The sequence below is a fragment of the Salvia splendens genome, chromosome 7 (assembly GCF_004379255.2).
Source record: "Salvia splendens isolate huo1 chromosome 7, SspV2, whole genome shotgun sequence".
Classification (NCBI taxonomy): domain Eukaryota; kingdom Viridiplantae; phylum Streptophyta; class Magnoliopsida; order Lamiales; family Lamiaceae; genus Salvia; species Salvia splendens.
The window spans coordinates 35,862,892-35,879,346 of NC_056038.1; the positions used below are offsets into that span (position 1 = coordinate 35,862,892).

Consider the following 16,455-nt stretch of genomic DNA (forward strand, 5'->3'; position numbering starts at 1 on the left):
TTCCATAACTGAAATGAATTTGTAGAGTTTCATCTGAGTATAATAAAATTTATTTCAACTGCATCGGTTTCATTTATATTTTAGTTTAGTGTTCAGTAACTCGAAATTGAACATAATTACAATTTCTGCTTTATTGCATTTGCCTTTGTAACATAAAAATTGAGGCCAGGTTGAGTTCTACTTCATGGGAATTGAAAAATGATAATATTATAGGTATTGAAATAAAAATTGATATTATTGTATCATAAATAAATATATATAGGTATCAATATACTATGGAACATTCTCACACAAACTGCTAGTTTGAATATAATCGAATCACGAAAATAAGATGACTCTTTTTAGACAATAAGGCGTTTTTGAAAAAAATATTTTGTACAATTCAAAGTTCAAGAGATAATGTTGGTCACTTTAAAAATTCTTGATATTAAATAAGATTTTTGTCCGTCCATAAAAAATAATTTTATTTGAGGACCATATGAGTTTAATGCATGATTGGTAAAAGAAAATATGAAAAAGAAACAAAAAAAGTAGTGAGAAAAGCATAAATAAGGCTAGTTTTGAGAGGCAAATCAAAATAAAAGTAAGAATTTTTTTTTGCATTTATATGATATTAGCTATTAGTAATTAATTTTGTATTCCGTTCTATATGTTTGATTACTTTAAAACAATGCAAGTACATTACTAAAATAAGATGTGGAGTATTTATTTATAGGATTCAGAAAATTCCTTTGATAATATACATCGCATCAATTATGAATAAGAAAGATTTTGACTTGCATTATATTAGTCTTGTGGAGTACAATATTTGTACAAAAAAAACTACTCCTTATCTAGCATTACACGTTAGCTTTGTGTCTTATCAATATGTTTTTGATATATCTACATATATTAAATGAGTGCAATAACTTAAATTTATTTAGAGCAAATTGTCATTAACCCAATTTAATTTGCTAAACGGATATCCATCTCACTTCATTTATTTATATAGCCATCTACCATTAATTTTAGTAAATGAGTATCACCTTATAATGGGCCAATCACAGGTCGAAGACCAAGCCCAACCAAAACTCTGAATGGGCTTCCACAGTATATCCAATTAAAAACCTCATTCGAATTGTGCATTTCGGTCATATTATATACTCCATTCGTCCGTCATTAGGAGTCTCATTTCTTGGCGGCACAAGTTTTAAGAAATGTTAAGAAAAATGTGGATGTGAAAAAGTTAGTGGAATTGAGGTCCCACTTGTATATATTAGTTTTAAATAAAATGCGAGTGTAATGAGTTAGTGGAAGGTGAAACCCTATTACCATTTATGGTAAAAGTTAACCAGCCTATTCACGGACGGAGGGAGTAGTCTTTCTAAATCCATGAAATTATAGTTACCCCTTCGTCCCATTTCGATCAACTTTTGAAGTTCCAATCACACACTAATATTTCAACAATGCGTTATGATTTTTACCAATTTGTCGTTTTCCTTATTTTCGAATAAAAACATTTTTCTTGGATGTGTTTACGACATGTCATCCAACAACACAATGTCTTTAGATCTCTCATCCAAACAAAAATTTCTAGATAAGACGATAAGCTATCTTCCTTCACAAAAACCACACACCTCTCTCTCTCCCTCTCCCTTCCATGGCTTCCCTAATCTCCCCCACCGCCGCCGCCGCCGCCGCCGCCACCCAAAAACCCCTACCACCTCTCCGATCACGAACCACCACCGCCGCCAATCACACAGCCTCCACCGCCCGCCGCAACTTCCTCTCCCTCTCCGCCGTCGCCCTATTCCTGGCCCCCACCGCCGCATTGGCGGCGTCGGACGAGGAGTACGTGAAGGAGACGGAGGAGGTGATCAGCAAGGTGAAGAGCACCATCACCTTGGACAAGGCCGACCCGAACGTGGCGGCGGCGGTGGCGGAGCTGCGGGAGACTTCCAACTCGTGGGTGGCCAAATACAGGCGGGAGAAGGCCTTGCTGGGCCGGGCCTCGTTCCGCGACATGTATTCGGCCCTCAACGCCGTTTCGGGCCATTACATCAGCTTCGGGCCCACGGCGCCTATCCCGGCGAAGAGGAGGCAGAGGATCTTGGAAGAGATGGAGACGGCTGAGAAAGCTCTCTTGAGGGGTCGATGATTTTGTATTTTTACTTATTTTGGTATCATATTTTCTGTATTTATATTTTTATCTTCTTGAGATTATAAAATGAGGGGAACGTTTGAGAACTTTATTTGGAGTGTATGTTTATTTACTTAACAACTCATTATATCTCACTTTGATTCTACATTGAGTTTTAATAAATGTAATGGAAATTGAGTGAAAAATGTAAGTGGAATGTGATTGTTGTAACTCGTATGATGTCAGGTTTTAATTGTGTAAATCAGGTTTGGGTTATTATCGTGTTGTTAATGAGTTTATGTTGAGTGTAGGTCGTGTTCAGATTTAAAGATAACATGTTAGATTCGTGTTTAGATTGAAAATTGTTTTTAACCAGTCTAATTCGAGTTAGACCATATTGAGTTAGGTCGTAATCAAACTGACCCGATAACAACTTAACGCGAATGATTTGCTACTTGTGGTGTATCAACATTGTCTCTTTATATTGTATTAAATGCATATATAGTGTATTCATTGCCAGCTCATTCTCAATTCCTTTCCACGAATTGCTCTAATTTTCTTCCAAAGACTTTCCAGTGTAAATGGGAATGTCAATTTTCTTCACCGAGTATAAATAAATTATGTGGTTTTATTTTCTTTCAAACTTTCCTTTTATTCAAAACGGAGGTTTCGTGATAGATTTAGTAGTGCCCAAACACTACTAACCTTGAACCCATGATTGTTGGGGATTTAATAATCAATGTTAAAGGAAGTTTGTCATCAAGAAAGCAAGTTTAAAAATTAAAAAGGAGTGTTCACATCATCGGAATATAATATTTTCAATTGACGCACGAAGCACAAAATAAATCTTACTACAATGTAAAAATATGGTACTGACATTGAATACTAGCAAATTGCATAATGCAAAACCTATCTATGAAAAAATATACCTATTTATTTGTCACTTGTTCACATGTACTTATCAAGGAAATTGATATTCATATAGATTGGTCATAGAGAAAAAGATGTTTATCTTTGTATTTAGGGAAACACTTTTAGAAGACCTTTTCTTTGTCAAACTCATAGTGCTACTGATTTGAATTATATGACTTGATACATGCAACTTGCAACTAATGTCATAGATGCAGTGTATTATAGATATTTTTTTGTTTTCATTTAATATTTTACTATAGATGATCTCTTATATTTTTCATTACGTTGAGAAAGGCAAGTTGCAAGTGAGCTAACCCCACATAATAATATATTTCTATCATATCGAATATGATATTGTTATGTGTTATATAGACTATAGTACTAAAAAAATATCTCAATCAAACATCATATCATGTTTTATCTCATTAGTCATTTGTTCATAAGCTATGATAAATTTAAAGACAAATTCTACAATATTAAAATAAACAGTATTAAATACGTTAATTGTTTGTATAAATATGTTATTATTTGTCCCACAAATGGGTTGTTGGTCGTTTACTAGGTTTTCTTATTGGTTCATTTAGCCTTCTTCTTTATAAAAAAATCAAGAAAATTAATAGTATACATATGAATATTAGCTTTAATTGTTATAAAAATATGATGAATAGTATATTATATTTTTCTCATAATAATAATTATTTTAAAAATGATATTACAAATATAAAATCCAAATTCAAGAAATTCGTATGTGCTCAATTAAACTAGCGCTATATATCGAAGTGTTCAGTAAAAATATAAATTTAATCTAAGTGATAAAATGACAAGAGCTTGGCTTGTTACCACACCCAATTAATATCCATAGTCTTTGCTTAATTCAAACTTTTGAAGTCCCAAGCTACCGAATGTTAAACTGAAAAATATCTTAATTAAGTTCAATTACTGAGGGGAAATTTGAATAAAATTTATTCCTACAACCGTGTGAATATTCATAATGGGAACGATTAATTTAGTCGAAATATAATTATTATTTCATAATAGACCACAATAATGTATTTTTGCTTTCGTCAAGAAGCGTACATGAACCAACGTCACGAAACCAATCAAGTTGAAAATAAATAGTAAATAAAATCCAATGTGAAACAAATTGTGTTCAGATTATACCAAATTTGGAGTAGGAATTTTTTTGTTTATTGTCTCGACAATTTTTAATTTAACCGGATATAGTAATTAATATTTTTAAAGGTGATTTTGTTTGTATGCGGCTGCTGCATTATTATATTAATTGTATGGTTCATTCATTCATTGAGATTTACAAAAAAATAAAAATAAACCCCCGCCTTCTGATGACTTTAGATGGGCACATCTACCTTTTAATTTTTATATTCAATTTTATGGAGTATATAATTTAAAGATAAATCTTTTGATAATTAATGTTTTGCATTATATAATTAACTTTTACAATATTCCAATAATTTTCACCTGGTAAATTTATTCATCTTAATTAGATCGTTTTGTGTAAGTTAAATACTCCTAATTGTATGGTCTTCATGTCAATACTTAATATGTTTGAAACAGAATGTTTGACAAATTACTTATCTATTTATATGGTATACATAGTACCTTCTTATCATATGGGACAAATAACATAAATTTGGTTGACGAAAGTCAACATATTCTATAGAAAATTATGACTTAGAAAGAATTGAAAGAAAAGAAGTTATCTTTCTTTATTTTCTGTTTTATTTTTCCTTTTTTATCTACATATCTCTACCCCAAAAAATTAGTTGTAATAATACCCACTAAATTATGATATAGCTAGATTTTCGTGTTTATGAATGATCTCCATATTAGATTTTTAGTGTTATTGTTTGGGATTTGGAATTCTTCTCTGTTGGGTTGGGGGTCTTTAGGTCACATATTTTCGTTTTGATGGTCAAATGAATCACGTTAGGATAAAATAAACTTGATCTAACAAGGAATATCTCAAGGGTCTCATAACTTGCTTTATTAGCAATATTTGTATAAAAAATATAACAAATGTGAAATAATTAAAATACGTTTTTTTACAAGGGTAGCAAGTTGCACACATGTCGAAGTTTTGATTCGTTCTTATGCAATAACCTCCAAATGTATATAATTTTATATACACTTAAAAAATCAAGTATGACAGACTCGACTTATATAATGCGCTTGTAAAGTTTGACCTGAGAGCTGTGGGGATAAGGGACCATTTAATATTTGTTTGATGTAATTAAATCTTTAACACAGTAGATTCTCCCTAATTACATTATTATACCATGTTCACAACATTAATCCATTATCCGTAATTATATAATTAGTCGTTTAAAAGGGAAAGAAAAAACAATAAGAGGCGCCAATTTACAATGATGAGTCGTCATAAAGATATTCCTCAATACAAATATTTTCATTCAAGGAAAAATAAAACTCGAGCCATTTACACAAAATGAATCAATCTATACTATTTCACAAGAATTTAGTACACTGTCACCACAGTTTTATGTCCAAAAATTCGTCTCCAAACGATTGATGAGACCAGAAATTCAAATTCCCTTCGAAATCCGAAGAATTTGAGCTGCAAAAACTGTTGCCATCATCCGAAGAATTAGGGCTACCATTCTGCATTTCATGGAATAAAAACTCGAAATCGCAAAACTGATCCTCCACCGGAAATGGAGGCAAATTGGAACTAATTGAATCGTGAATCGAAACATCTTCTTGAGCTCGAGTGAATTTATGTAAATCTGCAATGGGGCTAAGAGCATCGATATTTGCAAATTCTTGCTGATGATCATCTTTTGTCACACAAGAGGAAGATGATGATGATGATGATGGAGCTCGGCCTTGTCGGCCGCGCTTCTTTATGTGGGCGTGCCAATAGTTCTTGATCTCGTTGTCAGTTCGCCCAGGAAGCTTTCCAGCAATGGTTGACCACCTGCAATAATAAAAAATGGAGCTATACTAGTTAGTGAAAAGTGCTTTTTTTAAAAAAAATAAAAATATGTGTGAGGATTAGTTTAGTTTGAGTTTCTTACTTGTTTCCTAGTTTGTTATGCATTTTGATGATGAGATCCACTTCTTGTTTTGTGAATTTTCCCCTTTTTAGACCTGGTTTGAGATAGTTCACCCATCTCAATCTGCAACTCTTTCCACATCTTGACAATCCTGAAAGAAATTAATTTGCTAACACATGAGAAAGAGAAATTTGACCTAATAAATGTCGTAAGATTAGGGATGAAATTCAGTGAGAATGAAAGTTAGGGTTAATCGAATCGAAAGTGGTCGGAAAATGGACTGACCGGCTAAGGACGGGACAAGGCGCCAGTTGTCGTGGCCGAATTGCATAACAAAAGACCTTAATCTTTCATCCTCTTCTTTATTCCAAGCACCTCTCTTCATGCCTTTGCTGTCGAAAGTAGGTGGTTTTACCATTTTTAGTCTTGCCTTGAACCTCGAAACTAGACAAGTCCACTCCTATTTATGGTCATGGGGGAGTTTAAATTCGGAAATAACATAGGAAACCCCAATTTTAGGAATAGAAAAATGTTGCCTAAGTAGAGACACGCTATTGAAAATTTGAAATGGATGAGTGAGGAAATAAGGTGTGGGGTAAGATAGAGCACAAAGACTATCAAAAGTGATGTACCCCAAAAATTAATGGAATGTATAGGTTGGTTGTCTATTTGGATATTATGATTAAGAATAATTGTATTTAATTATGACTGTTGGCATGAATTTTAACAGATGTTCAATAGTAAATGTGTAATTAGTGAAAAAAAGAGCTCACACTTGGTCATTTTTTATGTAAGTAAATTTATAAAAGTAAAAAAAAAATTAGGGATGGTAACGGGGCAGTTATCAAAAATGGAATGGAGGATTGATAAATGAATAAAAGCATTATTTTATGATAATTTGGTGATTGCTGTATATATTTGTGAGTCATTAGCCGCGTGACGTGCATAACTTTAATAAATGGGGTATATCTTAAACATATATAGATCAACATTTTGTCGTTTTAAAGAATTTCAGATACAAAAAGATTCTTATTTTATACTCCTATTGAAATAAAAAATTTATAGTAATACACACTTTTATAATAATATTTATATTTCATTGGCATCGAAGTATTAAATATTAAAAAATCACAATATTTCATAGTTTAAGGAATTATCATTTCACAAAAAAAAGTATGTCCAATCATCAAGTTGACTTGATATGACGTCATTTTACAAAAAAAAATGTATAGGATAACTAGATACGGATGATTTGGAAACTTGGGGATTTTTAATTGCTAAGAATTAATCATTATGAGGTAATTTTAATATTTATAGAATTATATCAGTATTACAAGTTGCTAATTATCTATTTATATATAATATGGCGAATTTTCAGTGCTGATTCAACTTCACATGGTCATTTGCCAAAAAAGGAAGGTAACGATCTATCTGGAATTTTTTAATGTTAGTGGGCTTTCAGTTGAGAAATCTAAAATTCAAAATGTTGGTTAATGTTTGTCTATTTGATGTAATGGATAACAGTTGTAATATCGTTTATTAGTATAAAACGAATTTTGTTTATAAATATAGTAAATAATCTAGGATATAAAAGTTTATTATATATTTGGTTTCAAATAATAAAATATAGAGGGAATTACAAATTTGATTCAAAAAAAATTGAGATTACCGGTGTAAAAAAGGGGTGATGTAGATTTAAATACAAGTCGGTTGCTATAAAAAACTAGGGCCAGAACTGTGATATGCAATGTGTGTTTTGTGCGCAAAAGAAATAGTAGACATTTCAGAGTTGGGATTAAAATATATTTACATTTCCATCTTCGCATTATTAGATGATTTGGGATATACAATGTATTGATTAACGTAACCATCCGACATCATTATCAAATAGTAGTACTAATTATTTATGGCGGTTACTACTTGCGGGTGTAAGATTCAGACAACTATTTAAATTGTAAAAATGCATGCGTATATTAATGACATATACAATTTTGTTTTGAGTGATGCTAAATGACCATAATGTGGCCGACCATAAAGAGTTAATTTAGTCAATTTATATATATACTATGAATCAAAAGATATGGGGAATAAAAAGATAACTAAATATTTGGGGAATCCCAAGATATAGGGGGATCGTAACAAATTCTTAACAAAGATTTGATAATTTCTGAGAATTTATTAATCACAATCAGAATACATGCGAGATTGTATAATACTTTAATGGTTTGTTCAGTTTGCAAAAATGTATCTCGGATTAAATATGTCGTGTGTTTGGTTCATGAATTGAATTCCACAACTCAATACTAGATGAATAATCATGTGATAATTCCGTAGAATATCTTGATATTATTTTATCTAGGAAACCGCTCACCATATGTCTAATATTTTAAAACTCGTGTCATACACAACTATGTCTATTTTTGGTGCACGGAGAAAATATTATTTTTTTATAACATCAATTGTATAATTTCGTTACTATATTTTCAAGATATACGGAAAATAAATGTGGAAATCAAATCGTGTAGATAGAATAAATGTGTAATCAAATCGTGTAGAAGTTGGGAAATCATGCATTATTAAAATAGGAACGTGATCAAATGCAAACTCTAAATATTGTACAAATTCCAAAATATGATCTGGACCGTTAGAAAATATCAACAAATGATAAAATAATAGCAACAAAAAATATCAACACAATGTCAACGGTTGATACCGTATTGACATTGTGTTGACATCGTATTGACATTGTGTTGACGTCAAAATCTTGAAATTTTACACTGTGTTGACATTGTGTTGATACTGTATTAAAAAGTTTGGAGTTGGTTCCACCACTGACCCTTGGGAAATCATCCGTAGCGCATCGTCCCACTAGCCTCCACCACTGCTTCCCGATGGGCCGTAATCTACCAGCGCTGCTTGAATCCCGGGATGACACTGTAGCCTACAACGGAGAAGCTTTGATTGTAGGCATAATACAAAGTAATTTTGATATTGTTGTAACGGAGACGAGTTATCGACGATCTCTTGAATTTGAGGTCCACCGCAATGGAATCATTTCGAACGTGCAGTTGTTGTATGTAGAATCGAGGTTGAAACAATGCCAGCCAGATTGAATATTCCGATGATTGCTAAAAGATTATAATGCTCTTACAAGTTACAACCCATCTAACACTATGCTACGAATAATTAATACTAAAACTTATGTGAGTAAAAATTGGGTGAAAGTTTAAGGTTATTTATAGGCGAATTGAGTGTTAATCCTATTTACAAAGTATAACACAAATATTGTTTACTGTTGTAATGCTAATATATATACTGTCTCCGTAACATTATGTTGATGCGTTCTCTTGTCATGATTGTATTTTGTGTATATATAATTAATGTATTATTGTGTCGTTTTAGATACAGATAGTTTGAATTACGAAAGTCAAATTTAATATTTAGCCAAAATTTCAGTATTCATCCCATATTCACAAGTTTAATTCAGTATAGATTATGTGATGATCATTATAATCAAGTTTATATGAAAGAACCATTTAAATTTTAAACTATATTTTCATAATATTCTGGAACTGTATTGAAATATTTATATGTTTTATTGCCTCAATTAGGGCTGGCAGTGCAATCCGCACGAGTAGGGTTGGCCCAAAACCCGCTGGGCCGACCCGATTACATCCTTAGCCTCAATTCTATAATTTTGTTACCGTATTTATCTTTCATGATATACGAAACTTGTATACAATGACAGGACCAAAATATTAAATAACCGGTGTTTAATTTTAAAAATAAATAAATATAAAAATACTATTGTTTTATACGTAAATATATTTATAATATTTTTGAGACATCGGATAATGAATATAATTAACAAAAAATTAATAATTTCATTCTCAAATTCACGTAAATTAGTAAATCACAAATTACAACGAGTTTCTAACTATTAAGTAAGCCAAATTATTTAGAAATCACTATCATAATTTATTTGTAGTACACTATAAAGTGTCGCTCTTCAATATACTCTTCTTTAATAAACTTAACATTTTGCTCCGCCAAATGTTAGGCAGCCCCCAATGATGAAAGGGCTAAAGCGCTGGTTTGAGAAAATGTAATGCTTTAGGATTGTAATATGTGAAAGAAGGGTTGTAATTTTATGCTATTCATTATAACTGGCATTTTATGATATTAATTATTACTCCCACCGTTCTAATATTGTCACATTTTGATCACGGGTTTTAAAAAATATACTAATAGAAAGTGAGTTAAAAAGTTAGAGAAAAATTGGTTTTATAATAAAAAATGTGAGTGATATTGAGTTAGTGGAATGTGGGGTCCACTAGAAAAAATGGTAAAAATATGAAATGTGACAAATTTTGTGGAACGCGCGGAAATGAAAGTACATATGTAACAAATTTTTCAGGCACGGAGGGAGTATATTTTTATGCAATTCTAATAATTTGTGTCTCAAATTAATTTTTAATAATTATATCTATGCTACCAATTGCAAGTACTTTTTGGATATCATTCGAAACATAGTTAAGTCCCCTACCAAACGGTTGCTTATACTTCTATATTACTCCTATTAGTTTTCTTAAATCAATTCAGTATTATCACAAGACAAATTAAAATTCAATATATTGAATTTAGTTAGTTTGATATTTCGTACATAATATTTAAATATGCTGTGGAACATCTTAATTTGATTTAAATTGAAATCTTATGAAAGATATACCTCAGTTTGATATATACTGAATAAATACGAGTTCTTTTAGAAGATTTGATCTCACAAATTCCTACTCCTACGTTATTTAGCAATAAAAAATAGGTACTCATCACCTCAATTTACCAAATTTATACTTATAGAATTCAGATAAGATAGGGTTATGTTATTTAGCATTAAAAATAATAGATACTCGTAATTCAATTTACCAAATTCATAGATACGGAATTTAGATATCATCAGTTAAATTAGTTACAAAATCATATTTAGTTTCCATAACTTTAAGACCTAAACACTCTTGAATTGGATAAAAAAAATATATAAACACCTGAAAAATTGCGTACATACCGTGGAATGGCATTCCGGTGAAGGAAATCTACTGCCTATTGTCGGATCCGTGGGTGGTTTTCTTCGACGTGGAGTCGCGTTGGCACTCGAGGTTGGAGGATAAGGGCTCCATCAAGTACACCATCTACGCCTTCACATTTCTCTCGAGGGTTTCAAACTCGAAGAGGGTTTCCCGAAGGGCGGGGACCGGGACTTGGGGCGGCCAAACAGGCCTCAAGATGATCCAAGATTCCAAGAGCGGCCAAATCATCGGCCAATCCAAGATGCTGGCCTTCGAGCACCGGGCCTCGGACGCCGATTTCGGGCACTGGACGATGAACGAATATTCCCTCAGCGATGACCTAATTAGGTCAAGCGGCTTAGCAAACGCAGCCGATGTCGTCGTGTGCAAGATCACCAAGACCGTCAAGAAGAAGAAGAAGAACAACAAGAAATCCGGTGCGCAGCCGCCGTTGGCCGAGATTAGCAAGCTCCCGGAGTTGTGGACAACGGAGATGTTTCTTCCGGTGATCGGAGAGGTTTCCGCCGCAAATCCGGAATCGCAAAGCAACAGTGTTTGGGTCCAGCCGCCCCGAATTGTGAATCATGCGGCGGTTAGAGACCCTTTTGATGTTAGTGTTCCGGATTCAAATCAACAAGACGAAAAGACATCCGGCGCCGGCGAGGGATCGGAGGTAGAGCCTAATGATGATGAGGACTTATCTACCTTCGAAGCGGAGCTAGAGCGTGGCATCATGGCCAACGATGATGACGAATCTACAAACGACAACGACAACGACGATTTATCTACCTTTGAAGCGGAGCTAGAGAATATGCTAGACGATAAATAGTGTAGTAGTATTATGTAATCTTCTCGGGTTTTCTTTGTCGGTTCTTTCCCGAGTCGTATCAAGAGAGTCGAACCGCATAGGGTCGGAATTCTAGAAATTCTAGAATTCCATAGATCGAGTCAATTATTTGAGAAATAAGATAATTTATTATTCTTATTCATCGTTTATTTATTTTTGCAAATCCTACAACTCAAATTAATTAGGGTTTCGAATATTGCATCTTCTCAAAACTTTGTTCGATTGCGCTCATAAATTTCATCTAATTAGGTTAATTCGAGGCCTGATAGTATCCTTACTAAAAAAGATTAATATAAATATATTTGTGTTGCATATTTATTCGAATTTTCTAAGTTCCAAATTTTCACATACTAATATCTTTTGTTGGTAAGAGTGATCAAGAAGTTTAGATCCTTTCGAGCTTGTGTTTGATCTTGTAGTGTCTATTCTTTGATCATTTTATGTATCGTCTTTGTATGTTGTACGAACGAATAGCAAGATTAATAAAATTGTGTGACATCTCTCTTCTCCAGCGAGCTCACAGCACGTCGTCGTCCCAGCTCTGGATCGACGTCGAGCCGGGGTCGTTGAAATTACACGATCTGCTCCTCCGCCGCCATCTCAGCCGGCACCGTCTGCTCGGCGCCGTACTTCACTCTTCTTAAGCTAAGCTTTCTACCTTATTCCATTCTAATATTATGATTGCAAATTCTTAAATTTTAGGGGAGCTGAGCATGGGGCAGATTCGACACCTGACCTTTATGCCCAAAAAAAATTTTGGATTTGCATTTTACCGATTGAGAGGGATTCGCAAATTTGAAAAGAAAATTTGTATAAACAAGATGGTTTCTGCTCTTAAATTAAGGCTTCTATGTTATGTCTTGCTTATTTTAGTGGAGTGAGTCTCTAGCGTGTGTCTATGTTGCAGAAGTGTAATGAAACGAAAATTCCCTTATTCTAAACATGACCATTTAAAAGAGGCAGAGGGTTGTGTGCAGCGGTTAATGTTTCCTTCATTTACTTCTATCATGTGATGATTGTGAAGTGGTGGTGTTCTTCATGGATGAAAAAAATGATAAGGAGAGTTGTGATGGTGTTCTTCTTGCTTGCTCGCTGCCTTTTCATCCCCAGAATATCACTCTCAAGAGCTGAAATTCTCGAGTTGCAGTGAAAAGAAAAGGGTGAGTATGGGTTGAGTATGAAATACTTGTGGGAAGGAAGAAAGGAGAGTGTTACCTATGAGTGTGGGAGCTGCCTGACAGACCTTGCAGCAGCTTCACTCGAGCTCTCTATCTCTCTAATCACCTTGCTATAGTGGCGGGAGAAACTTAGGGTGTGCAGGAGAGAAATTTGATAGGTTTAGAGCATCTCCAGTGGTTCTGGACATGCAATAGCCCTCTCATAGCCTTGCCACTGCCACATCATCAGCACTAAAATCCTCCTGCCACATCATCTGGACATGCAACTGGACATGCAATAGCCCTCTCATAGCCTATCCACATCACTAATAACAATTATATAATTTAATTTACAATCGTAGCAACATACGGAATTTAATTTACGAGACAAATACAGGAAAATTGAATAATACTATTAAAATTCTGAAAAATTTTTTAAAAAAAATTAAAAATCTGACGCCGGTCTGACGCCGATCCGGGGTCTACAATGGCGCCGTGAGGATCGGCGTCAGCCCAAGAATCGGCGTGGGCACGCCGATTTCGCCGACGCCGGCTGCAATGGTTCGGCATCAGCACCGGCGTCCGCGAAAAATGGGCGTGCCTGTGCCGACGCGGCCATTGGAGATGCTCTTAAAGGGGTTTATATAGGCAAAACTTGGTGTACCTTGGGGGAATTAAATGAAAGCTGATCTTCTTTGTTTTTATGCCATAACATATCTCCTTTTCTATGATTTTGCAGCACTTTACATTCAATTGTTTTGGTGTTATGTTGTGGTACTTGGTACTTGGCATTTAAGCTTCTTGTTTTGTTCTTGCATGGAGTATGATGAGAATGTAGTGGCTGTTGCAGGAGGAGAAAAATGGCAGGTTTGACTTGCCTCTTTTGGGCAAGTCCTTGTCTCCCTTGCTAAGAAGGGTGTTTGTCCCATTTCCCCTAATAAGCTTCATTTATTTCTCTTGTTTTCTTAGCATAAATTCTTGTTTTTACTTTGCAGGGGGAAACTGAAAATCTTCGGCTGCCACCTTGCTGATTTGTGCCCGACGGGCCGTCGGGAACGGCCGCGATTCGGGCTTAAAGAAAAGGCCCGGGGTGCTCGTTTGGAAGCTTACATTTCGTTTCCTTTCTTCGTGTAATTCCTTTGAAATTAGTTGATAGTTTATTGTGCTTTTTCTCTGTGAAGAGGGATGGAAAGGTGGCAGAAAATATCAATTTAATTTTCTTTTATAGATTGCCTTGGCAAACCCAGGTCAGACTTACTTTTGTCTTGTCAATGCACTCTCGCATGGTCCAACCGAGTTCGTGGAAACTATAAATCGGAGTTGCCATCATTATTAAAACTCATGAGATTGCGTAGGTTGAACAGATACTTGCCACCAGCCAACATGCATGGTAAGAGAAGACCCTCCCTCACTTCCCTCCTATTTTGCGAGAGGCCGGCTATTCAATCATGCAACAGGTACTTGATACAATGTCTCTCTCCTAGCCACCCACCCGGCTATATTTGTTCTCGTTTGACCAATTTGGAAGCACCACAGTGATTTATATCATTCTCTGAAATATACGCCTCGTGGTTATACAATTTTAACATATGTATATGGTCATTGACAGGCAGAAACAACTGTATTAATCAATGCACCCAGCTTCTATCTTCATCTGCTGATCCTACGTATTGTTAGAAGTATCAAGATTCAAGAGCTTAAAGATTGTGAAGTTGATGACAAAGTTAAACAAGAATGCAGCAATGCTGATGTGCATGGAAGACGTGGCAGCCATGACATGGACTCATACACATTTGGAAAAGAGAGTGCACGAGTTGAAGCCAATGGAGTAAGCACCAGATCACTCCCTTCTCAGCCAGCTGGACCTTGTGCATCATGGGACCATTCTCGTACATTTAAGGAAGCTTTGATGAAAGGATTAGGTAGTACGAGAGTTTGTTAGCTTTAGTGTTTGCTTGTGTAACTGAATGGAGTCTAGATTGTTCCATTGATTAGTATAAAGAGCTAAGTCTGTAATGATCATCATTCAAGCAATGAAACAGTAGTTTGAGATTTAAATTCAATCCTTCTATTTCTAGAAATGTTCCATCTTATCTTTACAAATATGATTTTGTGTGTGTTCTTTCATGGTATCAGAGCAAGATCTTCTTGATCTTGTCTCTAGGTAACCTTTTTTTTTCGTTTGTTTTCAAAGAATGGCAAGCTCCAACTCATCACTTGGTGGAATTACTCAGGGTCAAGGGACTTAGCCCGTGTATGCACAATTACCACCAATATTTGTTAAGCTAACAGACACCAACTTCTTGATGTGGCAGCAGCAAGTGGATGTCACAACCTATGGTTATGGGCTCGAGGGCTACCTAAATGGTGAGAAACAACCTCCACCACAGACAATCTTCGTAGCTGAAGGAGAAGGGGGATCTATCACCCCAAATGAAGATTTCACTGCCTGGCAAAGGCAGGATAGAAGAGTAGCCGCTTGGCTCCTCTCTTCACTGTCAGAAGGAACTCTTGGCTTGGTTGTGGGATTGAGGTCTGCGAGGGACATTTGGAGTGCCCTAGAAACGAATTTTGCTAGCAGATCTACTGCCAAGATAATGCAGTATAGACAAATGCTGCAAAATCAGAGAAAAGATTCACTCACCATGAGTGAATACATTGGAAAGATGAGGAATTATATAGATCTATTGGGATCAGTGGGATGTAGAATATCTGAGGATGAGCAAGTTATGCATATTCTTGGAGGTCTTGGACAAGAATATGACCCTGCAGTGTGTGCTATAAGCTCCAGATCTGATTCATGGAGTCTAGGAGATGCCACTGCCTTCCTTCTCACCTTTGAGTCTAGAATGGAGACTACAAGGTCTTTTTCTTCTGGCACAGAAGGCTCTCAGCCTGTGCTTAACCTGATGCAGCAGACAAATCAAAAGAGAGATTTCAGTCCCAACAACAACAACAGCAACAACTCCAGATCTGATCAAGGAAATGGAAGAGGAGGCTCAAGAAATCAGAGAGGAGGTAGAGGTGGTAGAGGTTTTGGCAGAGGAAGCAACAAGCTGATCTGCCAATTGTGTGAGAAACCGGGTCACACTGCTGCCAAATGTTGGCACAGGTTTGAACAAAACTACACACCTCCACAATCTCAGCCACAATTTCGAGGTAGCTTTCAAGGCCAACAACACCAGGGATTCTTTAATCCTACTGCACATCTAATGCAGACAGCAACAACAAGGCCTGCACCTTCTCTCAACTCTGCAACATCTTCAGAATTTGGTTTTGATTCCAGTGCATCAACTGCTTGGTATCCAGACTCCGGTGCAAC

General features: G+C 35.1%; 2 protein-coding genes across 2 annotated transcripts; one reads left to right on the plus strand and one right to left on the minus strand.

Annotated features, from left to right (window-relative positions):
- Nucleotides 1-1,550: 1,550 nt before the first annotated feature.
- On the plus strand, nt 1,551-2,231 carry LOC121811581 (photosystem II repair protein PSB27-H1, chloroplastic-like). Its single transcript, XM_042212447.1, has one exon. The coding sequence runs from the start codon at nt 1,640-1,642 to the stop codon at nt 2,135-2,137; it is 498 nt and encodes a 165-aa protein (XP_042068381.1). The 5' UTR covers nt 1,551-1,639; the 3' UTR covers nt 2,138-2,231.
- A 3,305-nt stretch (nt 2,232-5,536) lies between these two features.
- Nucleotides 5,537-6,481, minus strand: LOC121741101 (transcription factor MYB10-like). The gene is made up of 3 exons (XM_042133796.1): nt 6,349-6,481; nt 6,085-6,214; nt 5,537-5,984 (listed from the first exon to the last, which is right to left on the minus strand). Exons 1-3 carry the CDS (start codon nt 6,479-6,481, stop codon nt 5,537-5,539), a joined length of 711 nt encoding a protein of 236 aa, XP_041989730.1.
- Between the last annotated feature and the right edge of the window lie 9,974 nt (nt 6,482-16,455).

Coding starts and splice junctions, on each gene's coding strand:
- LOC121811581 (XM_042212447.1), top strand. CDS start 1,640: ATGGCTTCCCTAATCTCCCCCACCGCCGCCGCCGCCGCCGCCGCCACC.
- LOC121741101 (XM_042133796.1), bottom strand. CDS start 6,481: ATGGTAAAACCACCTACTTTCGACAGCAAAGGCATGAAGAGAGGTGCT. Junction 6,215..6,348: donor CCTTGTCCCGTCCTTAGCCG/GTCAGTCCATTT, acceptor AATTTCTTTCAG/GATTGTCAAGATGTGGAAAG. Junction 5,985..6,084: donor CATAACAAACTAGGAAACAA/GTAAGAAACTCA, acceptor TTATTATTGCAG/GTGGTCAACCATTGCTGGAA.